General features: G+C 50.0%; 5 protein-coding genes across 5 annotated transcripts; 4 read left to right on the forward strand and 1 right to left on the reverse strand.

Annotated features, from left to right (window-relative positions):
• Positions 1-386: 386 nt before the first annotated feature.
• Positions 387-2,837, forward strand: MRS44_015554 (uncharacterized protein; the record flags this gene model as incomplete). The annotated part of the gene is made up of 5 exons (XM_065619261.1): positions 387-1,346; positions 1,453-1,800; positions 1,854-2,006; positions 2,055-2,417; positions 2,469-2,837. 5 exons carry the CDS (start codon positions 387-389, stop codon positions 2,835-2,837), a joined length of 2,193 nt encoding a protein of 730 aa, XP_065475333.1.
• Positions 2,838-3,383: 546 nt separating this feature from the next.
• Positions 3,384-4,665, forward strand: MRS44_015555 (uncharacterized protein; the record flags this gene model as incomplete). The annotated part of the gene is made up of 4 exons (XM_046276810.2): positions 3,384-3,531; positions 3,586-3,801; positions 3,858-3,931; positions 3,994-4,665. 4 exons carry the CDS (start codon positions 3,384-3,386, stop codon positions 4,663-4,665), a joined length of 1,110 nt encoding a protein of 369 aa, XP_046130304.2.
• Positions 4,666-4,876: 211 nt separating this feature from the next.
• Positions 4,877-5,190, reverse strand: MRS44_015556 (uncharacterized protein; the record flags this gene model as incomplete). The annotated part of the gene is made up of 2 exons (XM_065619262.1): positions 4,877-5,104; positions 5,161-5,190. The coding sequence occupies 2 exons, from the start codon at positions 5,188-5,190 to the stop codon at positions 4,877-4,879; spliced, it is 258 nt and encodes an 85-aa protein (XP_065475334.1).
• A 2,300-nt stretch (positions 5,191-7,490) lies between these two features.
• On the forward strand, positions 7,491-8,453 carry MRS44_015557 (uncharacterized protein; the record flags this gene model as incomplete). The annotated part of the gene is made up of 1 exon (XM_046279575.2): positions 7,491-8,453. The coding sequence occupies one exon, from the start codon at positions 7,491-7,493 to the stop codon at positions 8,451-8,453; it is 963 nt and encodes a 320-aa protein (XP_046130302.2).
• Positions 8,454-9,862: 1,409 nt separating this feature from the next.
• On the forward strand, positions 9,863-13,606 carry MRS44_015558 (uncharacterized protein; the record flags this gene model as incomplete). The annotated part of the gene is made up of 13 exons (XM_065619263.1): positions 9,863-10,027; positions 10,157-10,179; positions 10,230-10,602; positions 10,650-10,793; positions 10,842-10,979; positions 11,032-11,072; positions 11,123-11,325; positions 11,373-11,465; positions 11,519-11,556; positions 11,608-11,758; positions 11,812-12,222; positions 12,276-12,575; positions 12,627-13,606. The coding sequence occupies 13 exons, from the start codon at positions 9,863-9,865 to the stop codon at positions 13,604-13,606; spliced, it is 3,060 nt and encodes a 1,019-aa protein (XP_065475335.1).
• Between the last annotated feature and the right edge of the window lie 55 nt (positions 13,607-13,661).

A 13,661-nucleotide genomic window follows, 5' to 3' on the forward strand; every position in this document is an offset into this window, starting at 1 on the left:
GAAGGGAGCGTCTTGCGATTGGCTCATGGAGACATGCAGGCTGTTCAGACTCGCCGGTTGAGAGTGGGTGGTTAAAAGCAGGCTGTCTTACGTTCCAAAAAGCAGGCTCTGACTTGTGTCACCACAAACACACTCCTTTGTGATTTCATGACGCGTTGATGGTGCACCACTGCGACATTTCTCAACTCGCCGGTCAGACCGAGCCCTGTCGGCACTGCAACGTGCACTTCTTCTTTCACCGTCGGGACTTGGCAGTTGTGTAACCGTTTGCAAGTCACCGGTCGGGATCAGGCTCTCACCTCACCTACGCCGAGCATCGTCCAGTTATTGGCCTCGATGCGATCCTCAGGGCTTGTTGCTCAAGCTCCATTCCAGCAGCATTCACCATGGTCAAAGACGACAACGACGTCTCCCCAATAGCCCAATTGGACGAGAGTCACAACGGCTCATGGCATCCACTCGAGCCGTTCGAAGTTGGGCGCCCACCGGAAGAATGGGGCACAATCAGCTTTGACGACCTCGGCTTCAATTGGCCAGATCACCTGATTCAGGATCAAAGCGACCACCAGCCTGCCTTGGCAGCATCACCCAACACAACCCTGGACTCCGAGCTGGTCAATGCATTGCAGCCGAATGATGAGGCTCCAGCCAAGCATGAAAATACACAGACTCCCAAGAGACAAGCCGAAGAGCCGCCCGACTTGGTAGGGTTGGCACATGATTTTCGCCCTGAAGAATCGCGCCCGTCAGTCACTGTCCAATCACACTCAGATTCAAGCATCAGCCGTGAAAGTAGCACCCCGAGTAGCACACTGAATCTTACGCCTGGCTCATCTTCAGCCAGTCTTTGGACTTTTGCCCGCCGTGGCTCAGAGAGTTTCCAGCCTCATCCTGCCCCCCATAATTTCCCATTAAGCACTCGGGGAATGGAGAGCCTTGATGCGCCAAGATCAGAGAACGAATCCCACACCGATTATTCACTTCTTTCGGCTGACACTAGCACTGTCATGGGAAGTTATGATATCAGTGAGCAGGAGCTTGGAGAATCACCTTGGGCATGGTTGCGAGACACTGGCCTCACAGATGCCCAATCTAGAGTGCAGGCACTCACCAATGAGCCTAACAACTCCTTCCTATTTGTGCCCTCAGAACAGGCCATAGAGGCCTCACATTCTGCACCTGCTTCTACAACCAGGGGATCCTCCTTGTTGATCCCTGTGTGCTTACCACCGTCTCTCAATCAGGCTCCGCTGGGGATGCTCCCCGATTTGGGGACACAGGATCGCCAGCAAGCTAAGCGCAAGCGTGATAAGGACGATGCGCAGAGCCGCACACAGACAAGAAAGGTTCGAGACATGGGGGCGTGTTTGAGATGCAGGATCTACAAGGAAAAGGTTCCATCCACCCGCCAAGACCTGTATGCATGGTCTGGTGACGCTGACCTCTCTGCAGTGCGACCTCAATGTGCCCTGTGGCCGTTGCATCCAGGTTGCTGGAAGCGTAAAGCTGTTCAGGCAGCCCTGCCAAAGGGTTGATCTCACCGATGTCATTCCTTTCCGGACCGGAAACGCTCGTATGGGCCATACAAACTCGGTCTTCCCGAAACTCCTATGGTCTGTCGCTAGCCCCATTTGTATTACCTCCGTCACCCACTTCGTTGAGGGGGTTGACGTAGCCTTACTCCCAAAGCTGAGCCTCATGTGCCGACAATTCTCCCCGACACAGGACGATGTCTTGTTTGAACACTACGAAGACGCAGATGGCAAAGTTATGGTGGTTGAATGTCCCCCTGTCGCATGTGTAAGTAGTACTCCCAGACCAGCCTGAAGAGTATCGCTGAAAACAACCACCAGATTAATATCGCAACTCAAAGGACAAAGAGAGCACTTGAGGAATACATGCAAGAAATCTGGCCCTTTGCGGTAAGAGAGATGCTAGCTACCTCGAAAGACGAGATTTACCGTCAAGGACTCGCTGAAGCAAACCGCCTTGCTTCTCTTGATTCTGTGAGGAATTGTCCAAAAGCGGCCTGATGCATGTCTGACCATGGTTAGAACCCGATCCCTATACTCCAGAAAGCACTCGAGATACTTGCCTGCGTCCATCTAAACTTTGATACTCCCATCCTGGTGGGCGATACACTCAATGTGCCAATCTTGAGGGATAAGAGATCGCCCATTCAGGGGAGATACCCGGTCCCCTCTGTATTGGATTTTCAACTAGACACGCTTTGCATCCATCACATGCAGAAGCTGATGAAAGCTGTGTCACGCGCTCTCAAGAAGGTCATCTTTTCCAAAGAGAGGCAGTCTCGCTGGTACGAGATTTTTCTAACCATTTTTGTACTACTCGTTTCGATAGAACAGGTCTACTTGACGCAATGCGAGTACCTGAGGGACGCCAACATCGCAAACGATGTGGGTTTCATATGCCCTGACACGTTGATCATGCACTGAGGCCCCCCATAGGGAGTCAACATTTTTGCCCAAGCCTCGCCTGTCACAAATTACATGCTTGGCTTGTGGAGGGCGTCGGCCAAGTACCTTCTGTATCATTATCGATGCGTCATGAAGGGAACCCTTCCATTTTCAGCCTCCTTCAAGCTGAAGGATGAAGGATATGCACTTCTGGACACCGAGGCTATGAAGTACATTCGAAAAACGGCTGCTCTGGTACGCGAAAGAGGTGCAGTCCTCCTGGCTTCTTCAACTTATTTGTTCACGCTTTCCGCTGACAAGGCTCGTTCAGAGGTGGAGTTGAATGCCCTCAGGGATAGAGACCTTGATAACATTTCAGTGAAACCTTTGTCGTGGATTTCTGAACTCTTTCTAGATTAAATCTAGAACACCTGCTCATGCATTTTCGCACCCCGGCGAGGCACTGATTCAAGTTGTCCAGTGGCATTGCCATCCACACGACAGCAGGGCTGTATTTGTGATTTCAGACCTTTGGCAGCATTGCCAGCCCTTGGCAAGTGTCAGATGAAACGCTGAGAATCATCTGACTGTGGAATTGCACGTTCGCAAAGGCTCACACCTCCTCGTACGCTACCAATAGGCATTGTCTTAGCTGACAGATAAAGGCAAGCCACTATGAGCAGGCTCTGTCCCGTTACACAAACACATCAGCCGATGGCTTATTGTAATTTCTGAGTAAAATGGATGTGTCAAGTCTGTCTAGTGTTATTTGCGTTGGGATTGAAAAGTTGGAACTTGTGTTGGGGGGGGCTAGTCTTGGATTTTCAAGTTGCACCTTCGAAGAGCCTCATTGCCACTTTGGAGGTTTAAAAACTCGGATACCTACGGGCAATATTCTGATAGACCATCTCTTCTACAACATTCAGTCTCATATTGAATTCGACCTTCTACTGCAACAGCATAACAATGGACCTTCCTGCCGGGTTCCCAGAACAGCTCAGGGGCCCCATGGCCTGGGACGCATCTGACTTTGACCAGAACCCAGAGGCGTACACTCTGACACTGACTAAAAGTGACCTACTGGCAATAGAAAAAGCCGTCAACCACTTGAAGGGTAAGCTCATCTCACCATCCGGTTTTCTATCAGCCGCTCACTCTTGTCTTTTAGGCCTTGGCCTGCCGCGAGGCTCCGTGGATCGGTCTAACTTTCCCCTGCCTGAGGACCTCACCACCAAGCTCCGGCAGATCAATGACACCCTGAACAATGGACAGGGCTTTCAAGTTGTGCGCGGGATCGACCCAACCTCTTACAGTGAGGAAGAGCACATCCTCATCTTTGCTGGCATCTGCGCCCATGTGGCTACCCACCGAAACTGGTTCATCGGTATGTTTATCAAGGTTACCAAGTATCAATGAAGTCCTTCTGACAAAAATTTAAAGATCATCTCCGGCATGAAAGACAGGACGACGTGGCTGGCGTCAACTTGCGCCCCCCGGAGTTGCCAGTTTCCATGGTATGAGTCGACTTGAGAAGGCTGCATCGTGAACTGCTTAGCTAACCTCTTGTCCATTGCAGAACTTCCACACTGACGTGGACTCGGGACCTATTCTCGCACTTTTTATGGAGAAGAAGTCCAAATCTGGTGGAAACCAACACCTGTCGAGCTTCTGGACTATCTACAATTCCCTTGCTAGAGAGTCTCCTGAGGTCATCAGAGAGCTTGCATCCAACTGGCACTGGGAAATGCCAGACAAAGAGAATCTTGATGGACCCAACATCGTCCTGCCATCTCGACCAATCATTGGTAAAGCGGATGGAAGAATGCAGATCAACTTTGCCAAGGCATATGTTGCTGGCGACCCCAAGTACCCTATGAACAAGGGCTCGCCATCCTTGTCCCCCTCACAAGAGGCTGCTCTAAAGGTCCTCTCTGACACAGCAAGGAAGCACAGTCTTCAGCTTGATGCCAAAGCAGGCGATCTTGTTCTAGTCAACAACCTCTCCATCATGCACGCTAGAGACGCTTTTGTTGACGATGTAGTGTCTGGCGAGGTACGACATGTGCTCCGGCTCTGGCTCCAAGATCAAGACAGTTGGCCTGTGGCTTCTTCCCTTGGGTACATCGAGCCTAAGAAGGCGTGGCATGTTCCGGATAAGCATCAGTCGCTGCGTACACTGTCTGAATGGGTTCAGCTACCCCGACCCATCCGTGCGGTTGATGCAGCTGCATCGCAAAAACATGCCTGAGATGAGTGGCTGTGTATGGAAATGGGTCATACAGGTCGAGTTTGAGATCAAAGAGGAGGTTGCGGTTAGTCTTTTCGCAGCGGGGTGGAGGAAGTTGGCAGGATACTGGGAATAGAGGCTATACCTTGTTACACTCCGTTCATTTTTCTTAAGTCTTCTGTATCCAACATCTTTTTCAGGTAGTTTTCCTTATTTACACTTGTTCCTCTATCTAAGCCCCGAATATCGCACCAAGCTGTAGAACAACAAGGCCGATACGCCCAAGAACAATCAACGCAAGCCGTAGCCTTCTCTTGCGTCTCTCTTTTGCGGTTCTCATCGCACCATCGAAGGGCTCAGAGTCCGTGTTGAAGCAGTTTGTTGTTGCCCTGACATCCTCCTTGTCATCGTAGGAGTCTTGTCGCTTGTACTTTTGCCTGTAATCGAAATGGATCTTGGACTGCTAGACAGGAAGTCTTAAATTTACAATATGCTTGCCTTCAAGGACTGCCGTACCTTGGACAAGGGCTTGCGCAGGTGATACATGGCTTACAGGTGCTAGTAGGCGCTTGGAACGGCGCTTCTGTTTGCGGTACCTCAAGTAGAGATTCTGGACCCGGTGGAAAAGCCGCACTGTAGGGAATGTAAAACAGATAGTAACACCGAGACCACTTGAAATATATTCAAGTTTTGTGTGGAATACTGTCTGGCTGGTTGCGCTCGTTAAACTGTCCGGTCAACAGACTTTGCCTGCCTGGTTGGCAAGCTTAACTTGGCCGGTTGAGGCTGCCAAATTTGCTGGTCAAGATTCTTTCTTTGGTGAGTTATATGGGATATTTTCGCCGGCTTGCATTTCTCAACTCGCCGGTCAAGCGTGTACGTCACTGGTAGCCCGATGGTGGGCCTCATTGAGGTCGGACCCTTCATAGCCGCAAATTTTTGGATGGACTAGAGGCATTCGGTTTCCTTAAAATAAAATGAAAGGCATTATATCATGGAAGGAATTTGTATTAAATCCAGTCTCCGTAGATCGGATACTTTGTCTATTGGCTTACAACGGAAGACCAGTGCGAGGAGGCCTCGTCTCACCACCGGGTAGAAACATCAACGATATACTTTTGTTAGATGATTTTCTCTTTACTGACACCCTCGTCTCATCAGTCCTAATATGCTACTGGATGGCTAGATAAGTGGGCGACTGACACACATACCACAATTTAGCTCAATAGCATGTCATGACGAGGAGGTCTCCCTGAGGCCAGTCGAATATGATCCCTCAGAGGGTGAAGCAATAAGTAGATAGAGCCAGCTTACAACACGAAGGCGATTAGTAAACGTGATTCCATATTGGTACGTTGCAGTTGCTTTAAGGCCAGATATGACTAACGGTTAACGTCTAGAAGATTATGACAATAGGTAAGATGGCTGTTGATTAAGACACTGCAAACGCAAGGATACATTCTTCCCCAATAACTCGTCACGAACCCAAGATCCCATAATGAGACTAGCCGTCCACGCACCAGTATCAATCAAGTGATCAACTTACCGACTACAAATCAGTTATGTACTTATCCTCGTGTTTCAACATCTCGTGGGTGATTGATGATACTATCAGAGAGCTCTTGCATCACGGCCAGCCGCATATTTCATCTATTGACTGATTAAGTGGTCCTACTAGAATATGTGAGGTATAAATTCCATCCTATCCCTCGATACCAAAACCACTCCTCCCACTTTATTGCAGACAACGGCGAGTCTTTTACCACTACCACGTCGCTATCCACCCCATAGGGAACCATTTCAACGACGGTGTGCATCATCACACAGTACATCTTCTACTGCAGAAGATGCCTCCGTGTTATCACAGCTCGCACAGGCTACCAATACTGCCGTCAACCTGGAGTCAGAAACCACTGCAGGATCGTGACCTGTACGGGGGCTAGATTTTTAAGCGAAGGGTATTGTTGGTACTGCACTGGTTACAACGGCGATCCGCAATTTATACAGGTTTGGAATCAACTAATACAGTTTTGACCTTGAGGAGGTTAGTTCAGAGTTTTCGTCATTGGTGGAATGCATGGGCTGAGACTCGACGTCAAGAGGCTTGGGTTCGGCGGAGTGAGATTGAGACGTATGAACGCAATGCTACTTAGCTAGTCTCGCCGACTAAGATGACCTTCTTCCATATAGAAGGAATATAGCCCATAGTCAATTTACCCACACAAACCTTCCGCCTGTTCGCACTCCCAACTCACTGGTCGATCCGAGGCGTGACTTGCAACCTAATTGGTTGAGCCCTGGTAGGCAGTCTTCAAGCGAAGGAACGCAAACCCCAGCTACGAGGCTGCAGCAGACCAATACTTGCGTAGTAACCATCGACTTAAATGGTTGTGCCAGAAAAGGAAACCATACGATGACTGGCTGGCAAGCCCAAGACCTAGAGCAAGAAACCAGGGCGGCAGGGCGATAATCAAGGTGGCCAACGGTTCTCGTTGCAGCGTGTAGTCACAATCCACTAGTATTTCACTCACATCGTTAATCGAGGCCATCTTGCTCCCTGTAACTCGCTTCTCGCGATGCTCTTTCGCGAGGCTAGCAATTCTGTGTGTGTGATGACCAAGCATGCAGTCAGAGCCCACTTTTGGCCCATCTTACGCCTCGTCTGACGGCCTTCGGGAAACCGTCATTGACCGAGCTTAAGAAGGAATATTACTAAACGCTTGGCATGGTCAGCAAGTCATAGAAGGAGTTCAACATATATAAGTATGAAAAGTGCAGCCTCCAGAAAGAATCACCATATCTCAAGACTTCACCATCACCAGTCTCATCTTCACCGTTATCTCACCATGTCCGGCCTCAAGTTTGATTCCGAGTACCTCAAGGCCATTGAGCCATTCATCGGTGGACCCCAGCCACCCCAACAGTCCAATGATATCTATGGCAGGCGGGCGACCATGAACATGATCATGACGGCGGCCAACGACTTTGCTCCTGCTCCGCCCGCTGTCCCGCAGACCGTCTTTATCGTAAAGAGCCATGATGGTGTCGATATCAAAGTCACACGCTTCGCCACCGAGGCGGCTTCCAAGTCGGAAACGCCGACACCTGCCGTGGTCTACTTGCACGGCGGCGGCTTCTTCTGCAATAGCGTTGAAATCTTTTCACCTCGGATCGCCCGCTGTGCACACGACTCTGACCTGCCATATTTTGCTGTGAGCTATCGACTGGCTCCCGAGCATCCTGCACCTTGCGCCATTGAAGACTGCTACGCGGTCATCAAGCACTTGTCAGAGTCCTCCCAAGAGTTCAACATCGACCCTGCCAAGATCATTGTCCACGGAGACAGCGCTGGAGGAGGAGTTGCTGCTGGCGCCGCTCTGTTGGCTAGAGACCGCAAACTTGAACCTCCCCTGGCGAAGCAGATTCTGATTTATCCCATGCTCGATGACCGGACCAAGGTCAAAGATGACGACCCCAGTATCGAGCTCATGGTCTGGAAGCCGGATGCAAATGTTATCGCCTGGGACGCTTATCTTAGCGAAGCTCGAAAGAATAGCGACATCTTGCCCTATGCAGTGCCGGCTAGAGCCGCCAGCCTGCGCGGCCTGCCACCTACTTATATCGAGGTCGGGACTCTGGATCTGTTTAGAGATGAAGACATCGAGTATGCCAATCGGTTGGCCAGGGAAAATGTCGAGGTTGAGTTTCACCTCTGGCCTGGTCTGCCACATGGGTTCGACGGCTTCCTGAATCTCAGCTGGTATGAAAGAGCCAAGGAGAGCCGGATGAGTGCCCTGAAGAGGGTTTGACAGATTGCGGTGTTGTGAGAGGTGTCACACCGGGTGTACTTGATATCATACCAAAAGCCACGATGCGAGCTTTCAAATTCGATATGGTGTCAAGGTCTCGTATTTATATATATAGGCACGCATTATGTTTTTGAAATACATTAGCTCTTAGCTTTCATTGCATTATTCGTCAGTACGGATCTTGAAAGGAAAACTGGCAATGCAGCTCTTGGCTTGGGTAGCTCATACGATCTATAACAGAATATCTTCAAGTATTTTTCCAAATTTAACGAGCTTAAACATGCGCTGTCTGGCAGCCAGACCAGGATCATGGGCTTGAAAGAGAAGTTCTGGCATCCATCCATGCCTAGAAAGAAAAACTTTCTTGGCTTTGGTCCGCCTGAAGAAGTGAAAGGTGATGGTTGAGCAGTTGATCATACTTCCCCATACAAAACACCATCAAGTACAACACCAAAAAACCAGTTCTCAGAGGTGGTTGCAATGGGAGATTACCTCGCATGCATTAAAAGCACGCTCATGCAGGAACTTTCACCATCACCTCGGAACTTGGCTTCCTGTCGCAGGCACGGCTCATTGGGTCGCTATTGAAGGCTTGTCTGCAAGTTTAGTGACTAGCCGGTCTTCCGACCTTCTCAATATGGAACATGGGTTCAAGTGAGGGAGCGGGCCTTGCTAGGTAGCAACCCGATGCTACCGATCAAGCACGGTCCATTGTCCGACTGAGTAGACATTCTCCTCCCCAGTCTGTGGCTCTAGGGCATGTGAAATAAGAAAGATACAGGCGACCGAGCTCAGATGATGTGTAATTTCCCCATAACATCACGGCACCATAAAAATTTTGTCATTTGACTGATGCGCACAGCAGATGATGTCTTGACAGGCGGTGATGCAACGTCGATGCGTGATGCATCAAGGCTTGATGCAAATCTGGCAAGAGCAATGACGAATTAGGTTCCTCGGCCCGTGAATAGGTGTAATAAAGTTTACAATATGATCAATAGCCGCATCAATGAGAATTCGTGTGGTGGTGGTCGACAGTTGATCAACACACGCTATATCGCCTGAATAGGATGGTCTGCCCCCCCAAAATGCAACCCCATGTCCATCCACGGCTAATTCCCGCACATGGAAAAATTCCTATTGATGCAAATAATGTCCGGCAGTTCCAGCATCATCCCATGTACCCCTCAATATCGGTGTGAATTGGCCGAACCCCGGCCTTGGCTTTGGGGTTTGGCCCATTCGGCCCTAGAGCCCGCCAGTCAAGTGGGCATTGCGTCACGGTGTCACGGGAGAAGAAGGACCGAGGTGTAAGGTCAGGTCAGTTGCTATAAGAACCTGATTATGAAGGGCGAGGAGGGGATTCAGCACACCTGAGGCTTGCTCTGTTTGTGGGGAACATCTTCAAAATGAAGTTCCCTTCAATTTCTAGGCTTGGGGCCTTTGGCCTGCTTGCGACCACCCTTGGGGGCCTCGTCGATCTATCAACTTGCCAAAAGACGAGCGATCCAATCCAGGACAATGGGCTCACTGATCTTGTCCAATGGTGGGAAGATACAGTTGCCAGAGGCATGGTATTAGCTGACTTATTGTTCCCAGGGATACCCACAGTTATTTCATCAATGGAGAAAGACTCTTTATTTTCTCGGGCGAGGTAAGAACTGAGCAAATTGATTTGCCATCCTCATCTAACACATGAATAGTTCCATTATTGGCGTCTGCCAGTGTCAGTAGCATCCCCCCCAGTCATCTCGTCACCCCACTAACACCCACCAGCCCCGAACTATGGAGGGATCTCTTGGAGAAGATGAAGGCCGCTGGTTTCAACGCCTTTTCCATCTACAACAGTTGGGGCTATCACGAACCCGTCCCCGGTCACCTCGACTTTGAGAGTGGTGCCCATAACTTTACTTCCATCATGACGCTTGCCCAGGAGATTGGCCTTTACCTACTTATCCGTCCTGGACCTTACGTCAATGCCGAAGCAAACGCTGGCGGATTCCCCGTGTGGGTCACTACAGGAGAGTATGGAGGTCTTCGCGACGATGATCCCAGGTTCACGGCAGCTTGGAAGGACTACTGGACCGAGATTTCCAAGATCATCAAGCCCCATCTTATTACAAACGGTGGAAATGTGGCTATGTTCCAGGTAACATATCCTCGAACTTCATGAAAGCGGCGAGACTAACGAGACAGATCGAAAATGAACTAGGCTGGCAGTGGGACAACCAAGACAAGAGAATCGTCCATAAGCCTGTCGCCAACTATATGCAGTTGCTGCAAGACACTGCCAGAGATGCTGGAATCGACGTGCCACTATTCCACAACGCTCCAAACACTGTAAGTTTCATCATTTGTGGTCTGGGCTGAAAGATTAACCATGTGTAGCGAACATTTGCCTGGTCGAACGACTTTGAGCCCAATGCACTGGGCAACGTCGACGTTGTAGGCGTCGACAGCTATCCCTCTTGCTGGAGCTGCAACTTGAGCGAGTGCACTGGCACAAATGGTCAATACATTCCTTATGTGAGTCTGACCAGAGTCCTCCATACCTTGGCCAAACACTGATACTGTGTAGAAAACTCAAGACTACGTCTCGTACTTCAATGTCCAATCTCCGTAAGTTTCTCTTATATTCGAGTCTTGGCTCTCTCATTGACAATCCCAAGATCGCAGCCGAACTTCCTCCCCGAGTTCCAAGGCGGCTCTTACAACCCATGGGGTGGACCTGAAGGAGGTTGTCCCAGTGATATTGGTCCTGACTTTGCCAATCTCTTCTACCGTGACCTTGTGGCTCAACAAGCTACGGCGATCTCCCTTTACATGATGTACGGTGGCACCAACTGGGGTTGGTTTGCTTGTCCTGTGGTTGGTAAGTGTTGGTCATACCTTGAGATAGCCTTCGACTGACTCTATTAGCCTCGAGCTATGACTATTCTTCGCCCATCTCGGAGAACCGCTTCATCTGGGACAAGTTCTACGAGACCAAGCTGCTCACTCTTTTCACTCGGGGTGAGATCTATTTCCAAGACAGCATTAACATAAGGTTGCTGACAGGATGGTAGCCGCGCACGACTTGACCAAGACCGAGCGAGTGGAAAATGTGAGTGAAGTTGTTTCCCAGCATCACTAAGACGCATACTGACCCAATAAGAACACATCAGCTTCTACCAACAAAGAGATTCTCGTCTCGGAGTTGAGAAATGTTGACAATGATGCCGCGTTCTACGTGACCCGACACAGCTACTCTCCATCCGGTACCAAGGAGCAATTCAAGGTCAAGGTCAAGACCTCTGAGGGAGAATGTGAGCGCTTTTGATTCTTTGAAAAGCGCTCGTTCAGATGCTAACGATGACAGTCTTGATTCCTCAGTACGCTGACCAGATCACCATTAACGGCCACCAGTCCAAGATCCTTGTCACCGATTTCAACTTTGGCAACAAGAAGCTGCTTTACTCGACTGCTGAGGTTTTGACATACTCGGCATTTGATAAGAAGGAAGTCCTTGTCCTCTGGCTTCCCGAGGGTGAGACTGGCGAATTTACTCTGCAGGAGCACACCAAGGTCAAGTCCACCAGCAAAGCTCTGAAGGATCTCCAGGCCAGGGCGGGCAAGGAGAATGTCACTGTGACATACACTCAAGAAAAGGGACTTTTCACCCTTGGCTTGGAAGATGGGTCAACTATTGTCCTTGTTGACCGCGAAACAGCATACCATTTCTGGGCCCCTGCTCTGGACAACCACCCGCTTGTGGATGCGAACAATACCGGTATGCTTTACAAAGCTCTGAAAGAATGACTTCTAATGGCTTTATGTCTTCAGTTTTGGTTCAAGGCCCTTACCTTGTCCGCTCAGCCTCTCTCGACGAGAAGAAGCGCAAGCTTAGCATTTACGGAGACCTGGACCAGGAAACACAAGTGACCGTCTTTGCACCTGAGTCCCTGAAGACAATCACCTGGAACGACAAGAGGGTCAAGATCACATCCCAGAAGGGAAACCTCTACACTATCAAGCTTGACAAGCCTTCCAAGTTCAAGCTTCCTAGCCTGGAACGATGGAAGTACACGGATAGCTTGCCCGAGATCAAGACCGATTACAAGACTTCTTCTACAACCTGGACTGGTGGGTTCTTTCGTATTCAACTTCTTAGTTCCTCTATCTGACCTACTATAGTCGCGAACCGGACCAACACTACCAACAATGTGGTCCCTGATCTCAACAACCCCGTCCTGTACGTTGACGAGTACGACATTCATTACGGCAACCACATCTACCGAGCCACATTCCCTACAACTGACTCGCCACCTACTGGTGTTTACCTGAACCTCACTGGCGGTCTCGCTTTTGGTTATTCAGTTTGGCTGAACTCGGACTACATTGGTTCTTGGCTTGGACGATCTTGGCTCGGCGCCCAGGGACAGGAATTCTCATTCAAGAATGCCACTCTCGCCAAGAAAGAGAACGTCTTGGTCGTTCTGATGGACAACTCAGGTCACGACCTTCGTGAAGCTGCACTGGCTCCCCGAGGTATCACCAACGCAACACTGCTTGGCCCACGCAAGGAGCGCTACGAGTTCTCCGAGTGGAAGATTGCAGGCACTGCGGGAAGCGGTGAACCTTCTCTTGACCTCATTCGAGGACCGCTGAACGAAGGTGGACTGTACGCTGAGCGTGTTGGCATGCATCTTCCTGGCTTCCCGGACAGCAAGTGGACGTCTTACTCCAAGAAGACGACTCTGGAGAACCCTTCGTCAGGCGTCCGGGTGTACCGAACAACTGCAGACTTGGATGTCCCCAAGGGTCTTGATGTCTCCATCTCCTTCAAGCTGACTGCCCCCTCCGACTCGACATTCTCGCCTACCAAGTCTGGATACAGCAACCAAGTGAGAGCCCTACTGTTTGTCAACGGATACCAGTACGGCAGATTCAACCCATACATCGGCCATCAAACCTCTTTCCCTGTTCCTCCTGGTGTGCTCAACTACAACGGAGAGAACACCATTGCAGTGACGGTTTGGAGCCAAAGCGCTGAAGGAGGAGAGATCAAGGTTGAGTGGGAGCTTGACTACGTTCACTCTTCGAGCTTTGATGTGAAGTTCGACAGCGAGTATCTCCGCCCGGGTTGGACAAAGGATAGACTGGAGTATGCGTGATTAAGTGGTATTCGCAGATAGATACTTGAGAACCAGTTAGGCGCTTTGTGCAAAT

The sequence above is a fragment of the Fusarium solani genome (genome assembly GCF_023522795.1).
Source record: "Fusarium solani strain SB1 chromosome Unknown bctg00000011, whole genome shotgun sequence".
NCBI classification, from domain to species: Eukaryota; Fungi; Ascomycota; class Sordariomycetes; order Hypocreales; family Nectriaceae; genus Fusarium; species Fusarium solani.